We start from the raw sequence: 26,919 nt of genomic DNA on the forward strand, positions 1-26,919 counted from the left end.
TTAAGTGTTCATCCTCTACCACATAGCACTGGTATGAATCTTGAATGATATAAAAAAATGGAGGTATATTAACTGCTTAAATAATGGTACTTCCTTACCTAAATGTAGTTAGTTCCCAAGAGAAAAGATTTCCCCATAGTAAATATACTCAAATAAAAAACTTCATATATACCACATATACAGATAGTGGTCATCACATGGACAATTTTGACTACAATAAGGGTGATTTAGATCAGGAGACATCACAGAGTAAATTTGGGATCATAGCAAGTTTGTAAAGTCTTCTCTTTGAGAGCAGTTTATACTAAGTTACTGATAGTCTCGTATGTCCTTCCCTTAAAACATGGGATTTTTTTTCCTTAGGGGGAATTTGTTGCCTGTCTCCTTTCCCTGTTACGACAAATGACGGATAGACATTATCAGCAACTTCTGAATAGTTTCAATACAAAGGAAGAACTGCGGGTAAGTGATGTTTACATCTTTTCCTCCTTTTACTTTCTCTTGTCCTTACTCTTCACTGTTCAGAATTATGCTCTGGCAGTTGTTTTACCTCTTCCCATTAAGTTCTGGTTTTTCTCAGTCATACCAACAGATCTTCTTTTCTATATTGGCTCTTGAGATTTCTTTTCTTTTTTTTTTTTTTTTTGGAAACAGGGTTTCCCTGGGTAGTTTTGGTGCCTGTCCTGTCCTGGAGCTCACTCTATAGACCAGGCTGGCCTCAAATTTGCAGAGATCCGCCTGCCTCTGTCTCCCGAGTGCTGGGATTAAAGGTGTGCGCCACCATTGCCCGGCCTGGGATTTCTTTTACTTAGTTAAACAAAGCTATTAGCCATTATTTTGGAGAAACATCAGATTTTAATCACATCTTGTCAAAGTATGTAAATTAGAAACAGATTAATAGAACTGGGAAGGCAAGTGAATAACTCTTACATGTGGACCGGAAATGTTGTCTTAGTAGAAGACAGGAGGGAAGATCTAAACAGATTAGCCTGTTTCCTCCTGTAAGAATGAGAAATTTTAGCCACAACTTTCTCTAGTCAAGAGAAACAGAATCATTTAGAATTACAAGTACACAGAAGGTCTGAGAACTTACCTGCTCAAGGTAGGAAAATCTGTGTGTCAAAAGGAAGATGGTAGTCTAATTAACTTTCATCAAAATTTGACTACCTAAGATAATTAAAAGAAAAATATATTTTACATAAGAAGTCTGTGGTTTCATGTCTCCAGTTTTCCCTAAAGAAGCCTACATTTTTGTATATGGCCTGGGAATTCAAAAATATAGAAGCACAGATCAAATGACATTATTAGTTTAGTCCAGTTTATGTTTAATGCCTTACTGTTCATATTGACCAAAAGCAAATGGAAATCATGAGTGAAGTGTTTCATGTCGGTTTTACTTCAGTAAAGTGGCATCATATTTCAAAGAACATATAGTTTCCTCTATGACCTGACCTTCAAACCAGGAGAATTATTTAAGGATACTAATTCTTAATCTGTTGTTCAGGAAATATAGACTGAGAACCTCGTACATAGAAAGCCCTCATCCTGGCACTGGGAATGTGGCCAGGCACAAGATGTCTTGTTGTTCTAGGGGACCATTGACATTTGTTATAAACACCTTGAGTGGTGACCATACAGGGCAAGCACACATAATACTATATAACAAGTAGGACTTGCTGTCAGTCCAGACTCCAGCCAATAGGAAAATTTTTCCAAGGGAGGTGTTAGATGAGAATAGATTAATTAGAACTATGCTCATAATTACACTTCTGCTTGGGCTGCAGATACAGCTTGCCCAACATTCAGATGGGACTTGGTCCATTCCCCAGCACTGTAAAATGAATAAACAAATGAATGAACTATCACTTCAATGCCCTGATATAGCACATACCTCATTAATGTAGCTTTTTAACATGTACTGGAACCTGGAATTGTTTGTTTGTTTATGTGACTTCCAGCCACTGGGTTTTAAATTACTTGATATTTAAAGCTCTGGTTGGTTCATTGCACTGAGGTCACATCCCTAGGCATTCAGGCAATATATGTTCACTATTTGATGGAGCATAAAGCCTCTAGAAACAGCATCATAAAACATAAAAGTCTGGGAGTGGATATGGACTTTATTTTGAGGGCATGGATGGTTTTAAGAAGGGAGAAATGTGATCACATTTGTCTGGTTACACAAATGAAAATGGATTAGCCAAGGTCCAAATAGGAGACAGAACCATATAAAGAATTCGATATAGTAATCTAAGCTAGAAATGACTGTGACACGTGTCAGAGTTAGCTTTAGCTGTCAACTTGATACAACCCAGAGTCACTGAGGAAGGGGGAGCCTCAGCTGAGGAAGTGGCTGGATCATACTGGCCTGTGGTCAGTGGCTATGAGGCATTTTTTAAGTTTTTAATTGGTGTAGGAGGGCCCCGCCCACTGTGAGTATGCTTTCCCTAGGCAGGTAGACCTGGACTCTGTAAGAAAGGTGAGTGAGTAAGCCAGAGGAAGGAAGCCAGAAAGAAGTGTTTCTCTGTTGGTTTCTGCTTCCACTTCCTACCTTGAGTTCCTATCTTGGTTTTCCTGGATGATAGACTATAACTGTAAACTAAAATAGGCCCTTTCCTCTCCAAATCCCTTCTGACGGTGGTATTTATCACAGCAACAGAAAGCAGACTAGGGCGGCTGAAACAGAGACAATCATAGAGTCAGGGTCCTAATAAACTGGGGAACTTGAGTTGACAGGACTGGATGACCCATCAAGAGACAGGGTCCTAATAAACTGGGGAACTTGAGTTGACAGGACTGGATGACCCATCAACAGACTTTTCTAAGATCTCTCCAGCCCTTCAAACTTTTTAAAGGTAAAGGAGGGGACTAGAGAAACAGCTCAGATGGTAGAGCGCCTACAGCTCCTCGAAAGGGCTTGAGTTTGATGTCCATCAGCTCACAACTGGCTGGAACTCCAGCTCAAGGGGATCTGATTCCCTCTTCTGGTCCCATGGGAACTGCCCCCATACACACACACACATGCATCACACATTAACACACGAGAATACGCATGAATAAAAAATTTCAAATCTTAAATTTTTTTTTAGTTAGAAAAAGTGAAGTGGTGGAGGAGGTGACTCTTTCCAAGCTTTGGAAGCACTGGATGGTTGTTGGCATCCTTCAATGAATAGGAACATAAAAGGAGTGGATGTGAAGATCTGTTTAGCCTGAGTTTAGTTACTTAAGAGATATTGAAAAGGAGATGCTTAATAGACAGTGTCTGAAGTTCAAGAAAGACAGCAGGACTGCAGGTACAGATATAGGAACTGTCATCCTATAAGTAGTTGATTTTCCAGAAGTAAATGTGAACACTCAAGGAGTGTGTAGAGTTAAAAGGGTCTGCTAGAATCGTAAGTATTAAGGAGCAAAGAATACTGAATCATGAAAAGGCCACTGATGCTGGGTAACCAGATGAGCAATTCCACTGTAGATGTGAATGGGAACCTTGGTGTCGTATATTGAAGAATGGGGCGGGGGGGGGGGGGATGTAATGAGATAGATCTTTGCAATTTTCAAGGATAAGGCAAGTGGCTACTGGAAGGGAAGTTGGATGTCAGGGGAATATTTATAGATGCAGACAGAAAGAAGTTTAATAATCAGAAGTGGGAGAGATCGATGCTAAAGACACAGAAGTGAGGTGCTAGCCCCCAGGATGTTCTAAGAAGTTAGCAGATGGGAAAAGAGTGAGAGAAAGTCACCTTTCCAGGCATAAGGGTAGAAACGAAGTAACTGGGAAAATGCAAACCAAAGGTCATTGATTTGATTTGCTAAAGGCTAATTATCTGATTTTAATATGCATATTAAAAACTCAGATATCATCATTTAATAGATCTGCTTCTCAGTGCTCAATTTGGTGCCAAACTAAGGGAGCCTTAGTTATGCCCCTCAAAACTATCTTGCAGTATTCTCCAAAGGTGATAACATTGATCCATGATTCCTTATCTAAAGTCCTTTATCCCTTATCTAAAGATGTCTTTTGGAAATTAGAGTTTTATAACTTTCAGAAAGCTGATATGGTGCATAAATCTCTATGTTATACTATAGCCCTCCAATAAGATCTACAGTAGAAATAAATAGAGAAATAAATAATTCAGGTGAGATTTTTGCTGCCAACTGGTTTATAAGACTAAGGCATTTTAGAGCCCTTTTAGATTTTGATATCACAATAAAGACCTAAACACCTCTAACAATAAACACTGTATTTAGATTTAAATATGAAGTAGTTACCATTTGTGTAAGTGATTAATATTAATTCATTTACTTCTCAAAAAGAAATCATGAGGTAGGACCAGTTATTGTATTATAGATGTCAATTATTTGATTCAATAAACATTTACTGAGTACGTTGGCTATAGGGATATAAAAGATAATCAAATAATCTTGTATTGGGAGTAGGGAGATCACTGTTACACCTTTGATAATCACTGCTGAAAGAGGTTTAACAATGAGCCAGATTCAACCTTGGGAAGTTTAGATGTTCCTAGGGAGGGACTGGCAAATTTACTCATGGCCAAAAGTAGCCTACTGCTTACTTTTAAAAAAAAAGTTTTATTGAACACACACACACACACACACACACACACACACACAATTGTTATAAATGAATGTGAGTACTTGGGCTTCTCTTCCAAGCACATGAACCTTTTACCTTTTACCCAATTAATGTAGTTCCTATCAACGATAATGGCCAATAGTTAGGGAATAGCTCCCACTCTCCAACCTTGAGCCAGGCATGTGGCTGAGCCCTCTTGAGCTGTTGTATTTCATTCTCTGCATCTTTAAAGGTTGGTGCCATAATTCCCAGTTAATTGGGAAAGCTAGGAATCTCATGAATGTCCTCAGATCCTTGCTTGGACGGCTATCTAAGCACAGTGCTTCCCTGAACATCAGTAAACCAGTCTTTGCTCTCAAGTTACTGCAAATTTCATTTGTCACCTCGTTAAACATACTAAACACTTCTAGTCCCAGAGTGGAAATGTCTCAAGCCAAATTAGTAAACAGAGGATTATTGGATATTCCTGGTTCTACATTTAGGCTTGAAATTCAACAAAGTAGCTATAAGGCAAATGTCAAATTAACATAGTGCTATTTGATGAAAAAGTATACCAGTGTTGGACTGCATACTAAAAGTGCCAAGTAACTCTACAGTTTTCAAAAGGGGTAAACAGAAGCCAGCTTCCTGACATAATCCATCTTCTGTTGCTATAACAGAATGCTCAAGACTGGATAATTGAGAAAGCTGTTTATTTTGCTTCATGGAACTGGAAGTCATATTGCTGAGTCTTAGGATATATATACTTGAAATTGATAATGACAAATTATGTGCTTAGATTTTTAATGGATATTTTTGCTGTTCTTGATTCCTGGTACCCCTTCTTTTTCCTTTTTTCTTACCAGTTATGTCTTAGCTTTTCTCAAATGGTTCTCCAAATCAAACTGAATTTCAGGAGTAGGCAGTTCTCAAGTAACTGCTGGGACTAACGGTTCTTAGCTCCATTTGTGCTTAAAGACGCTGGGTGCCTGTAGGGTAATTGTTGAAGTGACTCCTAGCTTTCTGAACAGATGCCATTTCTTCTTGGTTCTCAAGTACTTGTGTGTGAGTGGCATGAGTCACAGTGTCAGAACACAAGTGTGTGGGAGGGAGCAAAGACCTAAGGGTTGGTAGCCTATACTGTTTAATTTTTTTTCTTCAGCAGAGTATTACATTTTTTAAAAAATGAACAAAAGCAATCACTAGGTAGCGATTATTTTTTTTTTCTCTCTGCAATCAGTAGTGTTTTATTATACACCCACCTTGTACTGAGGCCTAAAGTTTTGTCCATATCCTTGGTATTTCATATACAGCACTGAAACTTTAGCTTTTTGTTGATTATGACCTTTGATAATGAGCCACAGGGATCTTGATGTAGGCATGAGATTATACATATTCTGGAACTATCCATTGTCCACATATTAGCTTTTAAAATAGATCAGCTCTAACCTCTATCCAGTCTAGGTTGTTTCTTGTGGCAGGAGCTTGTCACGGGGCCAATGCTGGTCTAGAATTTGCTACTTAGCTCAGATTGACCTAGGTATCCTAGGCTGATATTAATCTCATGGTCCTCTTTCCAAAGCCTCCTAAGTATGGAGATTATAGGTGAGTGTACCACCACAGCTGCCCTTAATTCAAGTTTAAACATCTCAACAGTTCCCATTACTTACTAGACCAAGTCCAGTATCTCTATCTATCACAGCATCACTGTCTTCTGGCCTCCTTCCAACCTTCTCTCTCGCCCATGTCCAGACATTTAAATAGCTTATTCCTAGCAATTCATGTTTATCATTTGTAATTCCTCTGTGTTGTTTCGGTTTGTTGTTTTCTTTCTATCTAAAATGGTTACGCTGTGGTTCAGTCTTCACGGGAGACATCCACTCTGTCTAATGTGCTGTTCACTGTTTTTGTATTTTCAGTGTCTGCTGGCCACTTGAGTTGCAACCATGTCGTTGTGTCCTACTGACAGAGCCTGTAACATACATCTGTGTTTAGTAAATGGGTGTTCTTACCTAGTCTCTGCCTGCATTAGCAAGCATCTTCTCCCATACAATTGTTTTGACTTCTCTTTATTTGCATATATTGATTACAGAACAATGCTTCTACCACTCTCAGTGATTGAAGAGTATTTGGAAGATATTTTGCATGACATATTTCAAGGTTCCATTTTGAGAGTGCAAATTTTAACATGCTAAATGTTACTAATGCCCCTTCATTGAATCCAAAGCTGGTATCAAGGCTGTTATGCATTTGAAAGTCGTAGCAAGTTTGTACAGTACCATCTGACTGCAAATGGCCTAAGTGCCCTGTCTGGTGTTCAGTCATCTACCTGCCCCGCGATGCTTTGTGGGATGTCTCTGTTTGTGTTCATGATCTCAGGGTTCCTTTTCCAGTCTGTCTTTGTGAGCCAGTTTCTATATGGAGCCATCCTAATACACTATCATCTTTAAACACGAGGTGCTCTGTATATGATGCAGAAACGTTTCCTAAATCACAGATTTAATACTCTGTACCCTGCATAGAACCTGCCAATGCTTCCACAATGCCCTTAGGATAAATTCCAAACTCCTTACCATGGGAAAGGTGGGAGAATAGTTTCTCTCCTTTTTTTTTTTCATTTTAAATCCCTATTTACTTAGCTTGTATTTCTGTATTCTTTATCTTAATTTATATGTCTTTAGTTTATCCCTATTTCTATTTTATACCTGTATTTTGCCCCTACCCCTTACAGTCCCAATACCCCATGTTGCTTCTAGCATGTGTTCCCTCTGTATGGCATACCTGGCCCTCCATGTTCTCCTAGTTCATAGAGCGTGCATGCATCCACATGGCTATTAGGCTAACATGTATCTACACCATTGGTCCATGAGTTCCATGAAAACAGAGAAAGTGTGTCAGTTTGAACACATTACTAATAAACTCAGAGTCACCAACTATGCATCAGTGTCACATTCAGATAAAAGTCGGTAAAGCACTTCCCCTGGCTTTCATTTGACCAAGATCAAGCACAGATTTGAATTCTCCATTTTACGGTTCCTGTGTCTTCTTGCAGTTCCTGTCGGCCTGTTGTATGAGTCTGAATCTGTGCCTGTCTGAAGTAGGTATCTTGTAAGTCTGTCCCTGTGTCTGTGTCCAGGTATGAGTCTCTGTGTCTGTCCCTAACAATGGGCTTTGCTCTCTCTTTCATTGGACAACACAGAAAGCATCACATGGGGAAGGAATGAGTGACACTTTACAGAAATCTTTAAGAGTTTTACAAGAGATTAAGTCACTGACTCCAACTGACCATATTACAAACAAAACACTATCAGAAAATACTCATATGTTGCATCTAGCATTTATGGTGGATATTTGTTTTTATAAGGTCTCTTTTATCCTATTTGCTGTTTTCAGCAAATAATGACCATAACATGCATACACATATGCATTACTCACATGTCAGAGGCATGGAAAAGCACATAATTTAAGATTACAGCTATGCATTAGCTTAGGTTGTATACGTTGATTACATGGTAAATCCAAGGCAAGTAAAGTTATTGTTACACTATTCTCTTAAAGGCAGGTTGAACAAACAGGCTGAATACACAGTAGGATAGCAGTCTTAAGTCTTAAGTGACCTCAAGGTGTGTTATTAATTTTGTCCATGAGGTCCAGCAACAGTTCCAGTCTCTTAAAATGTAAGAGAGATTTTACAAGCCATTGCCACAAGAAAGTGTTGCACTTAAGTGTCTTGTGATGCCAAGTCACAGGTGTAGATGAATTTCTAGCCAGTCTTATTAAATAAGAAACCAGAGCCAAATACAGAGGTAATAGCCAAAGAAATCAGAGAACTAGCAAAGAGCCATGACTACCTTATCTTTCCACCTCGGCCCCGTCGCTGCCCCAGAGAGAGTTTCTTCCATCTAACTTGTGTTTTTAATTGCTTTCCTGTTCTGCCTTCCCATTGGCTCTAAGCCCAGCCACATCACTTCCTCATCACTGCCTGTCTATACATACTGCCGTGTGAAACCCTTGTTCTGGTGTTACCCAAATGAGGATTATTTCACACAGAAATGTTCTTTTTAATAGTATAAAAGGAATCTGTAAGTTACATGTGCAGAACACTGGTGTCTACCTCTACAAAAGCACACATGTAGGGAAAGGGCTGGAGCTGAGAAGTAGTTAAAGGACTCTCGAGGAATCGACAGTGCCCCACAGGCAGGAAGCAGGAAGACGCAGGAATGCCAGCACGTGGGTCTTGCGCTTGAGAATGCTAGAGCTGATTATGAACTACAATCTCTCACAAGGCAGTAGGCAAATACTGGCTGAACTACAGTGTGTTCCAGGACTCTGGTGGAGTGTGCTCTGGTTATTGCCCCATGCTCAAAGGAACCATGAGACTATAGTTTAGAAAAAAGAAACAAATAGCAGGGTGAATATGAATAGGTGAATAGATATATCCATGTTTTTCAAAACTCTTCTAACTACAGGATACCCCAAGCCCTCGGGTTTTCCAAGTGTGGGAGCTCAACTCCTCAAAGACTGAATAAGTTTCCAAGGCCATTGAGCTATTTATTTAATTGCTGAGCCAGAATTAAAATCTAGACTTTTCTGATTCTCCTTAATTTTTTTCTTTAAATAAATGTGTCTAGTTCCATAAATGTAAATGTTAAGTAGCTTAGGTTACGTTACAAAGCTACTTGAAGAGCTAAAATGTTTCTTGAGGGGGGGATATAAAGACTTATATCGATACATTAAGTACAATGTCACCTGCTGCTTTTGCTTTTATATTGTGAGATGCACAGGTAAATGGGAAGACTCCGAGCCAGTTTCTATACCTCCAGCTCCTGTATCTGGAATAACCTTCCCTTGGACCCCGGCACTGAAAAATAAACATTTTAGCTGCTAGCCCTTAAGGTAGAAGCTCACCCACTTCAGCCACCTTTCTGCTTTGTAGCCAGCAGCCCAGGCTCTCACCACCCCCCTCCACACACCTACCTGATGCCGCCAACCGGGTTGCCTCTAGTTTCCAGTGCTCGCAAAAGTTGTATGTTTAGAAGATGGAAGTTCAGAACTTTTTAACTCTTAATTTTGGACTAGGAAACTCAGATGAACTCCCCACTTGCATGATTTTACTTCATGAAGTAGGAAACCTTTGAAACATAAATGCAAAATTATCTTTCAAAAATAATGTGTATTCAAGTCTCAGAAACCCAAAAGAATTAACTGGAAAACCATTAGGATAATGTTTAGAAGTGCTTTGAGAAGAACTCCTTACCATTTTACTATGCTAATGACCTACTGTGTAAAAACAGGGCTAGAACTAAGTGCCATTCAGTCCTTGCCCTGCCACTGAGATACATTCCCAGCTCTCCAAATGACCTGGCCTGCAGTAGATACCTTAGGGGAATGTGTGCTTCTAGTGACCCTGCAGACACACACAGGATGTGCAAGACCATTTAAGGACCGGTGATCTCGGGGGACTGTTTCCATGTACCGCATACTATATACTAATGTGTGTTGACGCTAAAGATGCTGAAATAAATTCTTGTCAAAATATTTGTGGGCTTGATTGAAGCTGTTAGAATGTGTAAAAAGAAACACACATGCACACACACACTGGAAAGCTACCACATGGTTCTTGTTTTTTAACAGTCTTCTGTTGTCTTGAGTGACAATCATAATCTTTTATTCGGGCAGCTTCCATGTTTAACATGATGTGTTGTTAGATTTGTAAATACGAACCTTGTGTTTGGAGTTGCTTTTATTCCAGAATACCACACCTTTGCCTTCTATTAGATTGTTAGAGAAGTTTATTTTCCTAGAATCACTTAAGGTTACAGAGAATAAAGCCTTTAAGTTTGCCAGTTGATAAATTGAAGCTAGACTTGTAGTAGAAAGTTCCAGCTCTTTCATAACATGTGGTCTGTTCCCCCATCCTTCCTGTAAGTATTTTACGTCTTATCTCTTGTAATGCTTAAAGAAGTGCTAATTCCACGTCTAGTGATTAATATTTCCAAGACTAACGACAGTTTCTTGTCAAAAATGCAAGTGTTCTCACCAAAAATGTAACTATATAAGGCAAAGCGTTTGCTAATTAACTGGACCTAGCTATTCCAAAATGTATATGTATTGCAAATAGCATGTGCTTAGTAAAAACATGCAGTTCTGTCCTTTTCAAACAAAAATCTTTAAAGACTTTATTTTTAAGTGTGCGTGCGTGTGTGTGTGTGTGTGTGTGTGTGTGTGTGTGTGTCTGTGTCTGTGTGTGTGTGTCTGTGTGTGTGTGCGCGCGCACACGCGCGCGCGTGCGCGTGCAGTTATCCCCAGAGGCCAAAAGAGAATATCAGATCCCCGGGAGTTGGAGTTACAGACAATTGTGAGCCACACAATATGTGTGCTGGGACTGAGCTCAAGTCCTCCTTGAAAGCAGTATTTAATTGCCAAGTTAGGGCTAGTTTCTCTAGCCCTAAACAAAACACTTTAAGCTAAAATAAATAAAAGAGAGAGGAAAACAGAAGAGGACCTTTCTCAGCTGCCGCCCTCCCGCCTGGTGTCTCTGCAGGGAGTGTCTTGATGCTCTTGGAGTTGGTACACTTCTCACTGGTCCACCTCAGCACAGCATCATTGGAATTCTGTGTGATACATGAAGGAAGGCTTCTCAGATTTCCTAAACCCACACCCTCCTCTTAGTTCTGCACCTCAACAATACCCTCTAAAAACACAGCTTTTTTCATAAAATCCTTCTGGGAAAATAACCTTCCAAATATCAACAACCATTTAGCTGAGCTAAGACAATTTATTATGCTCCTGGGTTGAGAAGTTCTAATATTTAGGACGCTGTGCTGGGGGAAAGGGAAAGGTTTGTCTGTTTATCTTCTGGAACAAGTTTTCCATTTTGTCTCCAGGACCTACATTTGTAGAACTTGTGAAGGTGGGTGAAAAAATGATTTCCCTTGTTCCTGAGAATGAGAAGGATGAGGGAGCAGTTAGGCTGGGCAGTGGGGCAGGATGGAAAGAAGGCAAGGTCCCGTCTGCTGCTGGTATCTGCCATGGACTCCTTTCTCTGAGGATGCTTCGAGAATGGCAGCTACGCTGCTCTCTCTGGGTGGATGCTGACAATTACGATAAATCAACAAAACCATCTCTTCCTTCTCATCCCAGGATTTCCTACTGCAGATATTTACTGTGTTCCGAATATTGATACGCCCAGAGATGTTCCCCAAGGACTGGACCGTCATGCGTCTGGTAGCTAACAAGTAAGACTTTTCAGTTAATAACTGCATCTCAGCCTGCAAGGGAAAAGGATGATCTAGAATGTTCTTTGCAGTATCAACACAGCTTGAAACCTCTAAGTTCTAAGTTTCATTTTCTTTACCTCCAAATCAACTTTTCAGTCTTTTTTAAACAATGTTACTAATTGTCTTGAATTGTTATTTAATATGACTATATTAATGTCTTTTAAGAATTAAACATTATAGCTGGGCATGTTAGCATACATCTTTAATCTCAGTATCTGGGAGGCAGAGGCAGTTGGATCTCTGTGAGTTCAAGTTAGTCTGGTCTGTAGAGCGAGTTCCAGGACAGCCAGGGCTTGTTACACAGAAAAACCCTGTCTTGAAAAAGAAAAGAGAGAGGGGGCGGGGAGGGGGAATCAAACAATATAACAGTGTGGTGGTTCACACCTGTAATCCTAGCATTAGAGAGGGACGAGAGCCAAGATAGATTTGGACCCAGAATGGCAGCATCTGTTCCTATCACTTTCAAGGCCCTGGACCTATCTGCTCTCTCAGCTTCCTGCAGCCCCAGTCTCAGAAGGAACGAAGGTGAACTCCAGAGCAGGGTCTCGATCTTCACTTTCATTTTGTTAACATTCTCTTGCCATCTGCCATTCTCCAAATGCCAACACCCATGTGCTTAGGGTGAAGGTGAGATTCTCTGCACATCTACCCCGGGCCAAGGTCACCATCTGTCCCCCAGACATGCAGGTACAGTCATCGTGAGAGTTCCAGGAATACAGGATTCAATTTTGATTAGATATGCTTAGCATGGCTTCTGCTTCAGGGTGCATTTATAGACTCGGAGGTGTTAAAATGATGTGTTAAAAACTTGCAAAGTCACCAATAGTGTCATGTGGCATATTATATTTTACATAAGCACTGAGCAGCTTCTCCACTTTGGAGACTAATTGAGACTAGTGAAATCACTCTTTCGAATTCAGCATATGTATTTTGATATCTGTGAAGGAATCGAGTGTCTGCTTCTCTGGATGTCTGTATGCTTCAGGTTTAAGTTGGAGCTGTTGCTGCTGTATTTGCCCTAAATTACCAAAGGTTCAAGATACCTGGAAAGGTGAATGAAGTGATGTGGGGAGCCAGACAGGAAGCAGTCCAGGATGCCTACAGCAGAAGCAGCATCACAAAACACCAGCTTCGGGTCATTCTGCTTGCTCTGTGTGCAGAGTAACATTTGGCTTCCATGAGAAGCTTCAATGGCCGACCGTCAAGCTGAAGATAAATCTAACATTTTCTTCTTAGGTGCACAGGCTTTGTGCTTGAGCTTGCTGGAAACTGTGACAACAGTATGGCTTTTTGATATTAATACTGTCTGTCCATCCCACCTCCAGACCCCGACTCCATTCAGAGGCCTTCATGGCCACATCAGTGGGTATCAGACTAAGAAGTACGTATTTTACTTTTGTGTAAACACAACATTCAAGATTTTCATGGACAGTGTTAACCAAGTGAGAACAATTTTGGTTAGAGATGAGACATGTGTAATATATTTAAAGTGAAGATTTCTCCCATAGTAAACCCAAGCCCTTGCTAAACACAGTGATGTCATATCGTCACCCAGGCTAGTGCTGGTAGCAGTCTGGACCTGCTTTTCCATAGCAATGGCTGATGGCTACAGACCCAGCCTCACTAATGGACAGATGGCTTCCGTGTGCTCGCTTCTGTCTCCACGCCCCCCACCCCTCCTTGTGTTCCTCTTAATCACAGGAGCCACTTCCTATTCAAATTAGGAGACCATATGTGATGTGCCTTGCTTTATAAATATAATTCAGTCCATAAATTGGCCCTAGATTATTTTTATTTAATTTTAACCTAAATAACATTGATAGGAACATATAGTTCTGAGCTGGGCGTGGTGGTGTGGACCTCTAATCCTAGCACTCAGGAGCTAAAGGCAAGAGGAGATTGTGAGTTTGAGGTCACCCTGGGCTGCAAAGTAAAACTCTGCTGGGAGGGAGGGGTGGAAGGAAGGAAGCAAGGAAGGAGGCTTTCTGAAAGATATTAAAGTTATTTAAAATATTTTAAAGTGTGTACACTGAAAGAACACGTTGCACTTTGCTAACCATTACATTAGAATACATAAGAATGCCTGTGTCTTCAAGTTCACCATGTCTTCCATGCTGCTAACTTTCTTAGACAAACATTTGATCCAGGCCTCTCAAAGGGTCACTTTAACTCATACTCCCACTCTCGTTAGTCCCAGCTGAAAAGTCACCGTTGCCCTACCCTTGAACACAACCAAAGGAGCCTATCCCTCAAAAGCAACAGTCTTTCATGTGTTCATCATTCCTGTTTCCAAGGGAGTCAGGCGCCTCTAACTTTCACCTTAGCTGTGTTGTCTTGGTCCTACCACTTTTCTGCTTTATATGGCATCCTCCGCAAGCCGTGTCCAGATGCCAGCTTCCTTGTACGGGTTTTACCCATCTGCGCCTTTCTGGTCATCTTGAAATACAGCCGATATACCAGGTCTCAGTTCCTCTAGGACAGGAAATTTGCACTCCATCTTGCACAGCTATCCTGTGCCCATTGTAAGTCCCTGGTAGATGTTTCTAGTGAGGATAACCGCTCCTCCAGCCAAGGAAGAAGGAACATAAGGATGATGAAAACTAAAAACCAAAAATACAGGACACACCAAGAGAAGTTTCTCTCCACCTCCTTCCCATACACATTGTGAAGTAAAGTACAAAAATAGAGCCACAGTTTTGTGCATTGTTTCTAGGAGATAATCTTAGACCACACTTGTCTGTTGAGGGAAGTTGGCCTCTTCCCTTGAAATCTCAGGTCCATGTTTGATGTGTCTTGTGTATATGTTGACTTAAGATACAACATATAATAATCAACTTAAATTTCAAATGAGTGGTACAGATACAAATCTCTCTCTCTCTCTCTCTCTCTCTCTCTCTCTCTCTCTCTCTCTCTCTGTGTGTGTGTGTGTGTGTGTGTGTGTGTGTGTGTGTGTGTGTGTGTGTGTCTGGCTCATTCTCCTGCTGTCAGCAAGGGGGTACAAATAACTAATTCATTTAAACAGAGATCCTTAGAATACTCCATTCACTAACCCATTTATACAGTAGATTTTTTTTCTAGTACTAAAAATATAAAGAGCCCAGGTGTGTAGGGATAGTTTTGAAGGGACCTTTGTTGTGGACTGAACTAAGAGACTTTCATGAAAGATTGAAACTTGAGCTAAAGCTAATATGAGTGATCACGGGCAAACAATAAACAAAAATTATTGCTTCCCGTAGAGATAACATATACAGAAGGCCTTGTGATCAGAGGGAACATGGCACTGTCAAGGGGAAGCAAGTTAGTTAGAAGGGGACCACAGGCCCAAGTGATTTAAAATGTGGAATAGTCTAGTATGTGGGTGGACTGATAGGAAGGCCCTCAGTAAACCCATAAATGTTGATGATATTAAGGAAAACAGTGAATTAAAGGAACAGTGTTCCTGGGTCTGAGAGTGGACTTTATACTGGATGCATTCTTGCTGGGTGTGGACAGAGAGACAAAAGAGAAAGCCGAGAAAGGAAGAAGGATGCTCCTTTGGATGGCTTGGACCGGTGGGTAGCAATGAAGGTAATATACAGATTGATTGAAGATAAAGGTGATGAGGCTTGCAGGTGACTGGATGTGAGTCGAAGCGAGGAGAGATGATTAATGATGGTCCTGAGGCTTGGGGCCTGAGCAAAAGGACCAGTTGTGATACCAATCAATTAAGTGGAAAAAACAGAGAGGAGGCATTCGTTGAGTGAGAAGATGTAAGTTTAAGGTACTGTTAGTGTCCAGGTTGATGTTTGTCACTCTAGTATTTAGGATGCTGAGACAGGAGAGTAGCTTCAAGTGCAAGAAAGGCCTGACCTACATAGTGAATTCCAGGGAAACTGGAGGAACAGAGTGAAACCCTGTCTCAGAAAACAAGCAAGATGCTGTTAGATATCCAAGTGGAAATGAAACAAGGAAGTAGCTGGACCAAAGGGAAGAAGTTGGGGCTAGAGTGGTCCCTCTGTGGTAGTAAAGCCTTGGTTAGGAGCTGAGGCAGGGGGATGGAATGAGAAGAAAATGTGTGCACTGAAAACCTTGGGACTGTGGCTGGGCATGCCATCGTTCAGAGGTCAGGCAGTGAGCCAATGCCGGGAAGCCACTGAGGCAAGATGACAGCCAGGGGCCTGACACCCTGGGAAGGAAATACTTCAAGGAAGAGAAGGTCGAACTGTGGACCAGCAATTAACTCTGGGAGCTGCACTGCTGCCAGTACCAGTGACCTTGACAAGGGCTGTCTCTCTGGAGTGGTGGAGATAAAAGTCTGATGAGGGAGAATTCAAGAGCAGAGCCTGGTGAAGGAATGGAAAACAGTAATTACAGGCAGATCTTTTGAAGAGTTTTGCTGTAAATGGGAACCAAAAAATACTAATGTCTCTGGAAGGAGTTGGGAGGGTGAGGATTTGTTTTAAAATTCGGAATAATCTAGCATGTGGATTGACTAATAGGAATGCCCGTAGTAAATACATAAATGTTAAAATGATATTAAGGAAAACAGCTAATTAAAGGAACAGTGTTCATGCATCTGAAAATGGATGTAATACTGGATGCATTATTGCTGGGTATACCATTCCCGACCCCTCTATACCTGTCTGTAACAATGAGAAATCAGCCCACCCTGAAAGTGTACTGCTGAAGTCAACGCACACTATTTCGTATGAAGACGTCCCTAAGATGAAGGAAGCTGATCACACTTTTAGAATTGTGCTGATCGAATCCAAGTGGAGCACTGGCATCTTGTCCACAGTCATAGGAAGGAAGGCAGAGTTGGAGAGTGCCCTGGAAAGTTTGGGGAGTCCGCCGAGCATCCACTAGCACAACTAGTATTGCTCTGTTTTTATTAAGTGCGGTTATCCTTAAAGTATCGTTGGTGAGAGGACTAAGACACTGATTTTCACCAAAGCTATACGTTACTATGGTGTGTGCTAGACTAAATGTTACTGCAAATATTTATGCAAGAGCTGCTTGCACACTGGTGGGCGTGTCTTGGTGAGTTGTGAGCAGTTGGTAGGGAAACCAGGTACTTGAAGGAAATGGTCTGTCAAGGTTTGGGCCAATGAGGTTAAAATAGAGATCACCCTAAGACTGATGCTGTAGTTTCTTGAGGGGAGAAATCAAGGGAGCTTCCTGCTTCCCTTTTCTTCTCCCACTCTGCGTGCTGCATTGTGAAGGAAGGTCACTCCTTTTCCTGGTCCTGATGCGGTTGTAACCCCTCCACCCGTGTCCACTCTGCTGACTCATGTCAGTCTGCTCTATAATTATTACACAGCATGGTTCAAACACAGTGATAAGTCCTTCATGTTAGGCTAGGTCCAGTGCAGATGGAACCAAAGTCCCTACTGTCGCTGACTCTTAACTTCTAACCCTGTACATACTCACCAGGCCACAGGTACTGAGGAGGGCTGGTATCTGTTTGTCCTTTAGGTCAGTCTCATGTATGCTGGAGTTTCAGAACTCCCTGCTTAGATCAATTCTTTTTAATTTCCCTGATAACTGTTCATGATTTTCATCTGCCCTAAGCATCTTCCTGCTGATTTATGCTGTCCCCAAGTTAGAGGGAAGTTATATTCCAGGTTTGTTTTATTAGTTTTTCAATGTATAAGCATCAACATTAGCTGGACATGGTGGTGCACACCTTTAATCCCAGCACTTGGGAGGCAGAGGTATTCAGATCTCTATGAGTTCAAGGTAAATCATAGTTCCAGGTCAGTCAGGACTACCTAGTGGGACCCTGCCTCTAAAAGGGGGGCAGGCAGTGAGAAAAAGAAAGAAATCAACGTTGTTGGTAGTCAAGTTTCTCTACACTGTAGTCTACAAGGTATTTCTCTTAGTCTTTGTGTGATTACTGGACATGGGCTTATGCTTGAGCAGATCCTACTTTTAGTCACTTTTGGAAGATCAAATTCTAGGACCTAAGTTTTCTATGGAATGAGAAAGCAAGAAAGGAGGGAAGAGAGTTAATTGAAGATAATTCTTTATTACAGAATGAGGGGATAGCTGGAACACCAAAGGCAATAAATTGTATCCCCTGTGCCCCAGTTCCTCTTTCTTGACTAGATCTCATCATTCTATGGCCGTGGAGATTGTCATTGTCAGAGCAATTCTTGGGCCCACATTGTCTGTGGCAGAGTCAGTAATCTGGCCATTTCGGTAGCAAATTGCAAACTTTTCTCAGCTATTGAGGCTGGAGCATTTGAGATCAGAAATAGTTCCACATTCCAAAATTGAAGAACAGAATGAAGCCAGAGGAGCCATGTGGTTTTAAATAACTGGGAACAAGTGAAGAAATTCCTTGGACTCCAAGTATTCGGCATAATGGAACAATGAAGTGTGAATCTCTTTAGCTGGCTTGGGGACCTTGTGCTGGGAAGCTATGGCTCAGTGGTGAGTTCAAGCTCCTGAGATGAGCTGGGAAGTGTAAATGGCAAGCATATGAAGTAGAGCCTTTCTAAGAGCTTCCCAGCCTTGAGAAGTCCTGCTTTGGGTTCCTACTCTCCACCGTATTAAACACACTAAACAGATCCGTATGCCATATTAGATACCTTCACTGAGGAAAAAAAAATTCTATTAATCAGCATTTGAACTTGTTTGGGAATTCTTGCAAACTACCACTGTGGTAGTTTGAATGTATTGGTACCCATAAGCTCATAGGGAGTAGCACTATGAGGAGTAGTGGCTTTATTAGAGTAAATGTGGCCTTGTTGGAAGAATTGTGTCTCTGTGGGGGTGGGCTTTGAGGTCTCCTTTGCTCAAGCTACACCCTGTGAGACAGACCACTTCCTGTTGGCTACAAATCAAGATGTAGGAATCTCAGCTCCATCTCCAGCACCATGTCTGCCTGCATGCCACCATATTAATGGACTAAACCTCTGAAAATGTAACCCACCCAATTAAATGTTCAACTTTATAAGAGTTGCCATGGTCGTGGTGTCTCCTCCAGCAATAAAAACTCTAACTTCTTAAGAAAGTCACCTCTCATTTTTAAATTAGTACAAATTGTGTAAATATTAAATTGGACAATTAATGAAGTTAGATCCCGTGAGCATGTAATTGGTCATATCTTGGTTCTTATTTTATAGTTTTAATTTGGTAGTGTAACATTTTCTCAGCCTTTTAGTGTTTTTCAGACTCACTGAACAGCCTGCACCCTGTGCCTCTGTACCAGGAGAGCAGGCAGATCAGATAAGGGGTCCAGGTCATCAGTCTAGCAACAAGACTACATGCTGCACAGCAGACCCTAAGACTGCTGAAATCCCAGGAGCCTGCAGAGGCAGAATTTGTTGGGATGTTTTTCCGATTCAGGATTCTCTAGAGCAGTGGTTCTCAACCTGCAAGTTACAGCCCCTTCCGGAGTTGCATTTCAGATATCCTGCATATCAGATATTTACAGTTCATAACAGTAGCAATATGAAATAGTAATAAAATGATTTTATAGTAGGGAGGTCACCAAAACATGAGAAACTGTATTAACGGGTTGCAGCATTAGGAAGGTTGAGAACCACTGCCCTAGAACCTTGTTCTTCACAGGATGCTTTACAGACAAGAACATTGCCATCACTTGGAGGTTGTTAGAGATAAAGACTTCCAAGAACTACTCCAGCCTGCCTGACTCATTCTCTGAATGTTAATTAGGTTACCAGGTACTCACTGAAGTATGAGAAGCATGGTGCTGGTCTAGAATGGTGGCTCTCTACTCCAGGTGCACAAAAATTACCCTGGGAGCTCTGCAAAGCCAGGTGTCCTATACACATTATAATCTCGAGAGGGAAGCCCCAGCTGTCTGTGATTTCTAACATGCCAATGGTTGTAATACTAAGACCACAGAGGTTCCATGTTAATTATCAGTGCATACAGCTCAAGCCACATATATGTTATCTGTCTTTATGACCTAGTGTCTTAGTTAAGGTTCTTATTGCTGTGAAGAGACACCATGACCACAGCAACTCTTATAAAGGAAAAAACATTTAACTGAGGTGGATTGCTTACAGTTTCAGGGGTTCAGTCCATTATCATGGTAGGGAACATGGTGGCGGGCAGGCAGCTGTGGTGCTGGAGCTGAGAGTCCTACATCTTACAGGCAACAGGAAGTCGACTAACACACTAGGTGGTATCCTAAACATAGGAAACCTCAAAGCCCACCGCCACAGTAACACCCTTCCTCCAACAAGGCCATACCCACTCCAACAAAGCCATACCTCCCAATAATGTCACTCCCTGTAATTATGGGGAACAATTGCATTCAATCTACCACATTCCACTACCTGGCCCCCATAAGCTTGTAACAGTATCATAATGCAAAATTCATTTATCCAACTTCAAAAGTCCCCATAGTCTTTCACAGTCTCAACGTTTTAAAGTCCATAGTTCAAAGTCTCTTCTGAGATTTATGCAATCCCTTAACTGTAATCCCCTATAAAATCAAAACACAGATCACATATTTCCCACATATAACAGCACAGGACATATATTACCATTTAAAAACATAGGGAAGCATAACAAGGAAATACTTGGCCAAAGCAAGACCAAAAAACAGTTGGGCAAACTCCAAACTGCATCAAAATACTCTTCAGATCTGCAACTCTGTTCAGCTTTGTTGATTGCAACACACTTCTTTCTCTTGGGCTGGTTCCACTTCCAGTTAGCAGCTCTCCTCTGCAGGTAACCCACAACTCTAGCATCTCTAACATCTTGGGTTCTCCAAGACAATCCAGGCTTCAACTTCACAACTTCATGCAATGGCCCTTCATTCAGGGACACCCTGACACATGCCTGTGTTATGAATTATTGGGGGTGGTGGTGAGGGAGTAGTTCACAACCCAGACGCTGCATTCATATGGAGAGTTTATTATAATAGAGAGATGAAGAGAAAGATAGGAAAGAGACAGACAAAGAGAGAGGAGAAGAAGAAGAAGAGAGAGAAGAAGAAGAAGAAGAAGAAGAAGAAGAAGAAGAAGAAGAAGAAGAAGAAGAAAAGAGAGAGAGAGAAGTCAAGGGTGTACACCTCGTGGAAGGAAAAGCAGAAGAGAGAGAGAGAGGAAGGGGAGGAGTTTTTCCTTAGAATGAGGCTTTTACATCAGGACAGGACGCAGGGCGGGGCCAAGAGGTGGGATTTCAAGAGGTAGATCAGAATATTAACAGCCTGACCTCAGCAGCTGTCCTTAAGCACAGAAAGGGAACTTCTATAACCTGTTTCTTCTATTCTTAACTCTAAAGCCAGAACCACGTGGCCGAAGCTGCCAAATTCTGCTGCTTACTGGGGCTAGAACATGGCCCCTTTGTTTAATTATATCTTCACCAACTTTCTGTTTTTCTTCACTGTCTGAGCTTGGCTGTCCTTGAACTTGATCTTTAGACCATCCTGGCCTCAAACTCAGAGATCCACCAGCCTCTGTCTTTAAGTGCTTGTATTAAAGGTAGGCACCACCACACCCGGCTCAAAGCTTTTCTTAAATTCCTTTCACAACAAGTTGGAAATTTAGCTGGGTGATATCTGCCTGCCTCTGCCTCGGAAGTGCTGGGATTAAAGGCATACACCACCACACCTGGATCTAAGCTTTCCTTTAGTTCCTTTGCACATGTTGGAAATTTAGCTGGGTGGGATCGACCTCGCCCTGAAGTCACAACTCCCTTTATTCCATTTCTTAATCTGTTTATCTCTTTGAACACAGGATTTAGCTCCATTCCACCTCCTGGTGCTTGTTCTCTCAAAATTTACTTTTTGTAATTTACCCTGCTCAGCTCACTCCTTTTCATTATAAATCTTCATTAGAATTACCACTAATATCCACCCAAAACAGTCTATACTAGGCTGTTTTAAGATTTCTTCTGCCAACCGTATTAATCCAAAACTCTTTGCTTTAGCCTCAGGCAGACTCTTCAGACAAGGGCGAAAGGCAGCCGCTTTCTTCACCAAAATATCACAGGAACCATCTCTAGGCAACATACTAAAATTCTCCGAAAACTTTTGAGTCCCTTGACAGTCAAAATAACTCAGCACCTCTGTCTTCCATGCTCCTTCTAGTATGTCCCTTTAAGCAGTGCTTAAAGCATTCCACTGCTTTCATAACCCAAAGTACCAAAGTCCAAATTCCTCCAAATAAACACAAGGTCAGAATTATCACAATAATTCCCTTAGTCCCTGGTACCAACTTCTGTCTTAGTTAAGGTTTTTATTGCTGCGAAGAGACACTGACCACAGCAACTCTTATAAAAAGAAACATTTAATTGGGGTGGCTTACAGTTTCTGATGTTCAGTCCATTATCATCATGGCAGGGAACATGGCAGCATGCAGGCAGACGTGCTGGAGCTGAGAGTGCTACATCTTGTGAGCAACAGGAAGTCAACTCAGACACTGGGCAGTATCCAGAGCATAGGAAACCTGAAAGCCCACCCCCACAGTGACATACTTCCACCAACAAGCCCATACCCACTCCAACAAAGCCACACCTCCTAATAGTGCCACTCCCTATGAGATTATGGGGGCCAATTACATTCAAACTGCCACATCTAGCATGTAAACAATTTGGTAATTCTTCTATTCTATGGAACTGCTTTTCCAACTGGAAATTTTAGTTAGTGAGCATCTTCCAGGACCTTAGGCTCAGTTGTCAAAATATCAAATAGGCTAAATTAATAGTAGAGGTTCTTACTTACAAGTAATAATCCAAGCTAGACTCATGGGCCAGAAGGTGGATTTCTATGTAAAAGCGCAGGTATAACAGGACTATGGATTTTTCCATTGAACATCAAACACAAGGTTTGTGCTTATCTATTAATAAAAAATTTCAGGCAGAGAGATGACTCAGTGAATAACAGTACTTGCTACACTAGCATGGGGACCTGAGATGTGGGTGGCCATGCAGCCCTTTGACCCCACTGCGGGATGTGGAGAAGACAGAGACAAAACAATGGCTGGAACTTGCTAACCATAAGCCTAGCTAAAAATCAGCAATCTCCAAGTTCAGGGAAGGACCTTCTCTCAAGGATGAAAATGATAGATAAAACAACTGACATCTGTCTCTGACCCCTGCACATAAACAGATGAATGGATGTGTGCATGCAGAGAGTACACATTTTACTCATTTTGGCTGGTTGGATTTTTGGAGTTCATTTGTTTGCCTGTTTGACTGACTGACTGATTGAACCTAAGCTCTTGTGAATGCTAAGCGCACGTTCTGCAACCAAGCTGCCCCTCTAGGCCTCCAAAACTCCCCTCAATAAACCTAGAATCCCAGTGATCTATGGGATGGGTAAAGAGCCACTTCTTAACTCGGTAGCAACTCCTCTTCTGATAGTAAAGATTTACATTCATGGGGTAAAATCTTTCGGGGAACCTCAGTGATTTCTTCATTTATCATCATTGTTTAGGGAGGATCTATGCTCACAACCTCTCTCCTGCCATCATCTGAGGTCTCTCTAGTGTGGAATTGGCTTATGATGTCTGCCATAGGGATCTGAGGAAACCACAGAAATTCTGTCTTACGGGTTTATCTTATCCTTAACTTTGGTAGCAAAACTCTTTGAAAAGTCCCATGACTTGTGCAAAAATGTGTGTACATGTGTGTAAACAAGGCCCCTTGGGTACTCGTGGTACACATGGTGGTTTGCTTTTCTTTACAATGTCCACATTCAACCATCTAACCCCTGGCCTTGTTAATGTCTCCATGTATGGCAAGAAAGATGCAGAGTGAGTTTTCCAGGTGAGAGCAGTAATGAAGTATCATATCCTTCAGAGACCATAAATATTGTTCTAGTTAATAATAAAAAGTATTCTTCTGATCTACATTTTTCCAGTAGCATAACCATGGAGTGAGTTTGGTGGTATATTTTATCTTACTTTGCCCTTTATCTCTTCAATTCTGAGTCTCATGATGAGAGCTGGGGCCTCACCACAGCATAATGCAGCATTACATATTCATCTAAGAAAAGACGAAACAATTTTAGAAATCAACCACTTGTACACTGGTGTTTATAATAGCTGAAGTGGTGGTTTGTCTCAACGTTAACCAATTGTAAAAACCTTCAAATTTGAATATATACTCTCCTAGTTATCAAAATGAGTAGATTTGGAGTGAATTACAGAACTCTGTTTAAAACTAGGCAAGAATATTCACCAAATAACTCTTTATTCATCTCCTGAGCAAGATAAATATAGCTGTATTTAGGTGCAGCATGCTTAGCTAAGAACATAGGGCTGTCCCCATGTTCTGCCCTAGGGAGATGCCTCTTCCTTGGAGTTGCTGTGACCCTCTGTTCTATAGGTAGGGTTATAGACACTTAGACAGGAATTGTCTCCTTAGCATTAGTCTGACCTCCTGTGTGACTCTGCTTCCATAGTCCTTCTGTGCCCTCCAACACCTTACATGGGGAAGGACAGAGCGAAGGCGGCTCATTAACGGACAGACAGTACATTCTGTCTCCTCTTCTGTCCATTACATCTTTAGGCTCTCTGTCATTCACGATAATCAAATACACAGTGTTATGTTTGCATTAAGTCATTTTGCTCTGTTTGGAAATTAATTTTAAAGTGTCATAAAACAACAGTATATATATTTATGTCTGGATTATTTGAGCTTATAAATCTACCTGTGTGTCATTTTAAGAAGAAACTAATAGATTTTTTTTCTGTGTTTTAGTTTATTTCTTTTTGAATCCACATGCTTACTGGAGGACATTTCTTTTATATGCTTTTTATTCTTGTCTACTAACTGATTTTCAGTAAAGTGAAATTTCAGCTCAAATGTGTTCTTTTTTTTTAATCACTAGTGTTATCATTACAACAGTTCTGTACCTCTCAGATGCACTCCGAAAGAACTTCTTAAATGAAAACTTTGATTATAAGGTCAGTATCCAGTCCATGACTGTCTGGCTGAGTCTATAAGATCTATACTGTGTTTTAGAGTATTTCATTTGTGTTCAGGAGAATATTAGTTCTAACTGTGTATAATATTAGACTTTTTATTATATTTGCAAAGAAGTTAGAGTTATTGTAATGTTTATCGGCCTTATAGGAATCAGCCATACCTGTTATCATAAATTTTAATTATTGTAAAATTTTAATTATTTTGTGTAGTTCTGGTGTAGAACAAATATGATTTAATACATGTTTTTAAGTCATTTTTAAGTCTTATTTTAGAGGTTTAGATTTTTATTTTTTAGAGTTTATAAAAAAGTTACAAAATTAATATTTCCCTAGCTTTGAATCTTTGGAGTGAATTCATGATAACTATGAAACCTTAGTATGATTCTTTCAGGCAGAGTTCTTGGTCCCTCAGTAATGTGACTGGTGATGCTCCTGCATGTCCCTATTCTAGACTACCTTCCCACCCACAATGACAGTGTGTAAACTAAAGTGCCTGCCCTGGCTTCCTTTCTCAATAATGGTTCTATTTTGTTACCTTTGTTTCCTGTTTTCTTTTTAATAACATGTTTAACATTAAACATTTAATAAGAACTTATTATTTGACAACTAGAAAATACAGGAAACACAAATGCAAAAAAAATTTTAAGAACTCTTGCCTGGCATGCATGAAGTAAACCTTGGCTTGATCAAACAAACAAAAAAATCAAAACATCTAAGAACAGTAGGAGCTTGAGTATGAAAAGTCAACACGTTATATCCGTGACACAGGGTAACATGTCAGCGTGGCTTAGCAAACGCCTTCGTCTACCCATTGTCATTTGCTATTTGATAAAAATAAAACAAAAAACTACATCTTCAGCCATCTTATTTCTGGTATTTATTTTCCTTCACTACTTTCTCCTTGTAAATTACCCTTTAAATGTACATTCTTGCGAAATTAAAATTGCTATGTGCCTATAGTTCTTCAAATACATGTTATTAGTGGAGGGGGCTGGAGAGATTACAATAGTTAAGAGTGCTTGCTGCTCTGAACCAAGTTTGATTCCCAGCACCCATGTCAGGTGGCCTCTACCTTCAGTGCCAGGGTAATCCAACACCCCTTTAAAACTGTTTCTAGTGGACTATTTTTGTTTTAGGGTTTCTGTCACTCCCCTGTGTTATTTGTAAAAGCTCTATACATATGACAGATATCCTTTGTCCTATTTCTTATAGTTAGTTAGCTTTCCTTTGACATGACATCACTGGAGACAGTGTTTCATTCCATATGTCCTACATGGTTTTTGCTGTTTATTTCTGGAAATTTTATTCTAATGTCTTTCTGATTCTTTATTTGGCATAAGAAAATTTGTGAGTCAAAATTTGTCTGGATAGGGAATTTTAAAATACAATGTGAATTTAAAGCAATTAGCATTTCCAGAGATACAGATACAGATGCATTTCTTTTTAAGTTCTACATCAAAAGAAGCTCTGAAAATTGATCCACACAGGAATGAAGTACCTAAGGCTTCATGGAGATGCTCAGAGTATTGTCTGCAAAACAAAGCATCTATCCTTTAGCTACGTCAGAGACCTCATGCTCCAGGGTTCCGATTTTAAGCAGTATCTAAAGAGAGTATTTCTTTAATTTTATGACTTCATCGTAGAAAATGTCAATTGTGAGTTATGTAACAGCAGCAACTGTGGCATAATGACTCCACACAAACACCATGCATTCATAGCTAGCAGTGACTGGAACAGAGTCTGCTCCACCTTCAGTCCCATCCCTTTCCTGCTTCTGAAGCAAATGTCAGCTATTACATCACGTGTGATGGTTCCCGGCACACTAGTATTTAAACGTCTTGTTCTTGTTTTAGATCTGGGATTCCTACTTTTACCTTGCTGTCATTTTTATAAACCAGTTGTGTCTGCAACTGGAGATGTTCACACCTTCCAAGAAGAAGAAGGTGCTAGAAAAGTAAGTACCAATGGGGGAAGTGTGGCCTTCGGAAGATGCTTCGTTCCAATCACTCCTGGATCAGAATGCCCATAGCTGGAAATGACAAGTGGTCAAGCGATCTTGAGAGCAGGGCTTCCAGGGCAATTTCAGTATTTTTGGACGTATTAACACCTTTTCTTGAGGGGTTTTCAGGATTCAAAATTATTAGTAAAACCTAAAGTTATGAGTGTAATGTGA

The 26,919-nt window shown here is 40.7% G+C and overlaps 1 protein-coding gene across 1 annotated transcript in view; it reads left to right on the forward strand.

The window, feature by feature from the left end:
- The window catches only part of Dock4 (dedicator of cytokinesis 4), a 413,592-nt gene that overhangs the window by 313,128 nt on the left and 73,545 nt on the right, over positions 1–26,919 (forward strand). The window contains exons 26-29 of the mRNA XM_059279518.1: positions 364–462; positions 11,717–11,811; positions 24,650–24,725; positions 26,600–26,700. Coding sequence (XP_059135501.1) covers positions 364–462; positions 11,717–11,811; positions 24,650–24,725; positions 26,600–26,700 — 371 coding nt within the window. The remainder of the gene's footprint in view (positions 1–363; positions 463–11,716; positions 11,812–24,649; positions 24,726–26,599; positions 26,701–26,919) is intronic.

Source organism: Peromyscus eremicus, chromosome 14, assembly GCF_949786415.1.
Source record: "Peromyscus eremicus chromosome 14, PerEre_H2_v1, whole genome shotgun sequence".
In the NCBI taxonomy this organism is placed as follows: Eukaryota; Metazoa; Chordata; class Mammalia; order Rodentia; family Cricetidae; genus Peromyscus; species Peromyscus eremicus.